A 5,984-nucleotide genomic window follows, 5' to 3' on the forward strand; every position below is an offset into this window, starting at 1 on the left:
ACAGGCCATCAAAGTTGGATTTTCTCCCATAAGATTAACATGGGGGAATTTAAATATTTAATTGGAAACTTTGTCCCCACTAATTTGAGAGAACGGCTGGGCGTAGAAACTTGGTAGAGGTGTCCAAAGAAAGGTCTTGGTCTGTAGATGAGATATCAAAAGAAAAACTAAGCAAAATCCCTTAGGGCTCTGCCCCAGAAGCCTTTAAAGATCCCTCCACAGAGTTGTTTACATTTTGGCCATGTGAATAATACTTTTTAATAAAACAGCTGTTCATTTTTAAATTGTATTTCAAACCACACATATTTATTGGGTTACTGAATTGTACCAAATAAGTATTTGCAATGTTATTTTCTGATTTTAAAATTAATTTTCCTCTTTATCATGTCATGTTTTGCAATATAACTTTCTATTACGAAATCAGTGGAAAATCCTTTGATAACAGAAACTCTTAAATTATTTCTTATTGAACTATCTTATATCTATTGTACGGGTTGGTGTCTGCCTTTTTCACCACTTTTGCCTAAATTTTATCATATTATTCTACACATATCAAATATTCATGTAGAAATATCTGCTCTTATCGTGTCTAATAAAATCCAAACATAGAAACATTGCCTAAAATGGTACCCATCTTGACAAATAATTTGCACCTGCCTATATTACAGACTTTGGCGCACTGGGTCGGTAACATTATTGAAAATAACACGACATTTTGGCTGTAAAATATGGTACAAAGAGAAAATACTATTTTAGCAGCTACTGTCATGACAGAAAGGTCATATTCCTTTTAAACTAGACCTCATAATCCTTTATAAGATACGTTGATTTACAATATGTAAACGTCAATATATACGCAACAGCCAATTTACAGTATTTTTTCTTTTTGGAAATGTCCCATTGCTATGTCATTTGCATTATTTGTTGCCAATGAAGCCGCAAGACCATATAAACTAGGAGGTCCCTAACAGTTTAAGAATAAAAGCCAACTTCCCTTCAAGTATTCCACTACACCTATCATTCCGTAGAGAGATTATATTGACAACTTTATGTTATTGATAAGGCTGAGACAACTAACTGACATCCCCCATGTCAAGGAATTCCAGCTTTAACAGTAACCCCACAATAAATTTCTCATAACTATGCTAGAGGGTTCATTCATGGCACAGAAGTACGATATGAACTGACGCGACGTGACGAAGGAAAAATCAAACTTACACTGTAACGGACATACCTCCCTTTGAAGTTAGAACATTTCTTCCCAAAAAATATTTTCATTTCAAATAAAATCATATTACACTGATGAAATCACAGAAGTGTTTAACTACAAAAGACCCACCAATACGATTTTAATACTATTTAAAGGTTCTTCCAAAGGAAGAGATATCATATAACATACTAATAATAACTCCGATGAGTCAAATGACGTACGGTATGGGAAATATTTTAATCATTGAATGATCAACCAAATTTGGCAACTAACGCAATTAAAATCATTATTGTTTTCACACTTACTACCCTTTAAACAATGCTAAATGCTCAAAATATGTATATTTCACCCAATTTATCGCAGTTAGATGAATTAACGTAAGCCTTGAAAGTAACCGTCGATTTCGACGGGTTTCCCCTAGTATAAGTATAAAATGCTTATTGCAGTTATACTCAAGCTATGCGTTTGCAATAAGGGAGGACACAGTTTGATAAAATTTGCTTTTTTAAATTTACAGTATTCTATAGAATTACACATCTACCATAGCCATAATGTTCTACCACTTCACCTAAACAATAGAGAATAATAAATTATCAACAATTCGCAAAATATCACAAATTATTCATGAAATGAAAAACATAAACTCGGGTCGGTCGAGTTCCGAGAAGCGTCCTAATCCGCTGGGTATCACAGCCGAACGGACAGACTATAGACTTTGATTGAAATTTCAAACTCGCCGATTACAGGTTTGTGGTCACTAACCATATACTCTTCCACACTTTTGTAGCTTATGGGGGTTATATTCACTTTTTCACTATCCCTGTACAAAATACGATCAGTCCACGCAGGCCGACGGTTTGTAACATAATCGTTTGTCCCAAGTTTAAACTTGAAACTTGGAGGAAACTTGATGTCAGCTTCTTGCAGCTTTTGAAAGAAGCCTCCGTTTTTCATCATACGGTTGATCTCATCATGTTCAAAAAGCTTATCAAGCTGTTTTTCCCGAATGTGGTCTTTTATATCCTCGACACTGAGGTTTAGATCTTGATGCAGGCGAAAGTTTAGGTCGCCAAGCCAAAACACAAGATCGTTTTTGAAAATTGTGTCTACTTCAGTTTTGGTGAAAGACTGATATCTTTCTGCATACAACATCTGATCCAATCGTTCATTAAAACCTTTCTCGTGAGCAGCCAGATGAAGGTTGACAAAACAAGTTGGCATGTTGTAAAGATTTAGCCTCACACTCGTGGCTCCCTTGTTACCTAAAATTTTGGCTATACCTAGCGCTATACTTCCAGTTTCAACCTTATTTATAAATTCTAAATGCTTTTCTAGAGCGAACACTTGTATCATTATTCCAGACAAAACATACAACCGATTACTTTTAACTTTTTTGTAGCCGTGCTCAGCGAGTGCTTTCTTGAAAGCAGGCTTCCATTTGGTGAATCGGAGGGACCCAATTTCTTGCAGCCCAATAATGTAAAGGTCTGGGAGGGACTGTCCTAATGGTGGTGGAAGTTGAAGAAGAGTATTCAAATCTGGCGGTGGATCCTGCTCAGCTACATTCCATGTGATAAGAAACAATTTTTATATCACTCCATTCATTATCTGTTTCTTCTAATACAATTTGGAACTCACTTGTAAATGAACTGCTTGATGTTTTAACTGGTTAAAAATAGAAAACTAGACCAAAACCACAGACCGAATGCAACTGTCAGACAAGTTGTTTATTGGTGAAATCACGAATATGTAGATAATTGATACACTTAACCCTGCATCTAGCAGCTACAAATCTCTGTACTGACAGGCCATTTTTACTGTATGTACATTGTTCATAGATTACTTTAGAAGTGTATAAATTGTGTTCTACCATACTAAAGTTAAAAGTATATACTGTTATATATTTTATTTTTCAGGATATTACAAGAAACAAATTTAAACCATTGTCAGAACCCAAAAAACTTCTTGAACTGTTTACTTGTAAGAACAAAAAAAAATTACCTGTACCTTGGGAAAATACTAAAGATTTTTTTTATTAGAAATCCAAGATATAAAAAAAATTTTAGAAAGTGGTTCTTTACATGAAAAAATATTTTGTATCTAAAAAACATAAGAAATAATGTTACGTCACACAGAGCTAAACACGTAGTTGTCTCATTCCTACGTTTTTATTCTCAACTTCCACAACATTGTTACATCAGGGTAACCAAACAAACTAAAAATCAAAATAAACGTTAGAATCTCATAAAGCAATATCTAAAAATACAGTAATGTTTTCTGTTGAAACGTAGCAGTTAAAGAAATTGATGCTCAAACGGTAACTTGTCGTTTGCCAGATGCAGGGTTAAAGCATATACTACACTGTCATCTAATAACAAAATTGATAACATATTAGAATGCACTGGTGGATAAAGGCTAGGGTTCAATATTTGTAACTGCTACTGATAACAACTAGATACGACTTTTTCCCAAACATTAAATAGGTTACGATGATTTATATTTTTCTACCATCTTTCTTCAATGTTGTATATATTGTATACTGTATATTCAATATTTGTATCTGTTACTGATAATAACTAGATTAAACTTTTTATAGGTTACGATAATTTATAGTTTTCTGCGATTTTTCTGTAATAACATGATAGTTACCATTACAACAGCAATTGATACATTTTAAGTCAGTTTCTTTAAAATATACTAAAACTTGCATCAACACTAAACTTTTACTAGCAATAAAAAATGTTGAAGAATCTATATTTATAAAAGAGGAAGTTTGTATATTTGAACGTTATGAGCTCGGACACTGTTGGACCGATTGCCACGAAACTTGGTACATACGTGTAGAATCTTATGGAACAGGTTTATACACCACCAATTTCGTTATCCGTCCAATCGGCTCCGCCCCAGTGGCTCTGGAGTTTCCCCTGTTAACCTTATGAGTACAGTAGAACCTATTTAATCCGAACCCCTGTAATCCGAACGTCCACTAATCCGAACCCCTCATTGCTGTACTCTATACACAGTACAGCAGTTCTTTATGTATACTGTATTTAATTTACAGTACTCAGTGTTCAATTATAAAAAGTTAATAGGTTTACCAACAGGGTACAGCACTATTATTCTTTTTAAATTTATGACAACAGCTAATTTGTACCATAGACAAATAGAATAAATATAGACTGTCAAAGGAAGGTTCTGGCGCCCACCGCTAGGTTTGCCGTGTAGTTACGGCGCACACCGCTGCAGGCGAGGAGCGCAGGAGCCGTATGTGACCAGCATGCTGCAGCAGTGTGCGCCGTAACTAAACGGCAAACCTAGCGGTGGACGCCAGAACTTATGCTAACCGCAGCACAGCTGACGGTCTATATTTCTATACAATGAATATCTTGTGATTGCCATTGCAATATGGACATGTTACACTACTACTGCTGGTAACTAGAGTAGTGTGATGTCTGAGGTGAGGTAGCAATTGGTTGCTATAACTATGTGGACTACCACTTGACTGCTTGCTATGACTATTGCTTATGGTGTTATGTCTATTGTGATGTAGCATTTTGTTACTATGACTATATGGACTAGTTGATTGACCGCTATGATTCAAGTCGATTGCTTCTAATGTTTGACATCTAGATTTTAGGAATGCGATGAAATTGAGAATGTTGGTACATCTGACGATACCATGTGGCTCTCCCAAAGTCTAAGTGTAGGGTGATCAAGCTTCTTGGTCAATGTGAATATCAACAAAGTATCCCAACTTTGCACTGGTTGACCTAGGTTTTCTAGAGCACGTAAATGCTTGTTTACAGAATCTATTAATGATCGTAATTCTAATCCAGATTCCCTTTAAATTTTGCTGATATTGTGTAGAGAAGCTATGTGATTGTTGATGAGGATTCTTTTGTTTTAAAATCGTTCCTTGAGTAGGGACCAAGCAGTCGTGTAGTTTACTGAGGTAACTTCTAAGGATTCTATGACGCTGATAGCTGGACCGTGAAGTGATGTTTTGAGGTAATGAAACTTTTGTGTGTCTGTTAGTGACGTGTTGTCATGGACGAGAGAATGAAATATTTCTTGGAACGATGTCCACTCCTCGTATTTCCCACAAAATGTAGGGAGTTTTATAGTAGGCAATTTGACACTGATTGATGAGTTATTAGAAACTACAGAGCTAGATGGGGTTGAAATTGGTTGGTTGTCAGTGAGGAGAGCTTCTGCTTGTACCCCACAACCAATTTCTCAAAACTGTGCTAGAGGGTTATTCATTGGCACAAAAGTACGATATGAATTGACGCGCCGTGACGAAGGAAAAATCAAACTTACACTGTAACGGATATACCTCCCTTTGAAGTTAGAACGTGTCTTCCCAACAAACAGATTTTTAAAATATAAAATCATAGTTTAATCTGCATTACACTGATGATATCACGGGTGTTTAACTACAAAAGATCCACCAACGCAATTAATGACATTATTGTTTTTACACTTATTAAACTTTAAACAATGCTAAATGCTCAAAGTATGTATAGTTTCACTCAATTTATCGCAGTTAGATGAATTAGCGTAAGCCTTAAAAGTAACCGTCGATTTCGACGAGTTTCACCTAGTATAGATAATTACAGTATTAAATAACACTAGTGGCTTGTAGGGACATAAGTCCCTAAAAAGCTCCAATGTAAAACAAATTATTGTATTGTTTAAATAACCTCAGAATCAAATTTTCTTCACATATCTAAGTACATCATTTTTTACAGTTTATTGTTTTTTTCTTTATGAT

The 5,984-nt window shown here is 35.2% G+C and overlaps 1 protein-coding gene across 1 annotated transcript; it reads right to left on the reverse strand.

Annotated features, from left to right (window-relative positions):
• Positions 1–1,897: 1,897 nt before the first annotated feature.
• On the reverse strand, positions 1,898–3,037 carry LOC128994929 (phosphatidylinositol 4,5-bisphosphate 5-phosphatase A-like). Its single transcript, XM_054419767.1, has one exon. It carries the CDS (start codon positions 2,561–2,563, stop codon positions 1,898–1,900), a length of 666 nt encoding a protein of 221 aa, XP_054275742.1. The 5' UTR covers positions 2,564–3,037.
• Between the last annotated feature and the right edge of the window lie 2,947 nt (positions 3,038–5,984).

Source organism: Macrosteles quadrilineatus, unplaced genomic scaffold (genome assembly GCF_028750875.1).
Source record: "Macrosteles quadrilineatus isolate MER2022 unplaced genomic scaffold, UCM_ALF_1.0 Scaffold_1__1_contigs__length_201487025, whole genome shotgun sequence".
Classification (NCBI taxonomy): Eukaryota; Metazoa; Arthropoda; class Insecta; order Hemiptera; family Cicadellidae; genus Macrosteles; species Macrosteles quadrilineatus.

What these genes read in the sequence shown, in the direction of transcription:
- LOC128994929 (XM_054419767.1), bottom strand. Translation starts at nt 2,563, where the DNA reads ATGATACAAGTGTTCGCTCTAGAAAAGCATTTAGAATTTATAAATAAG.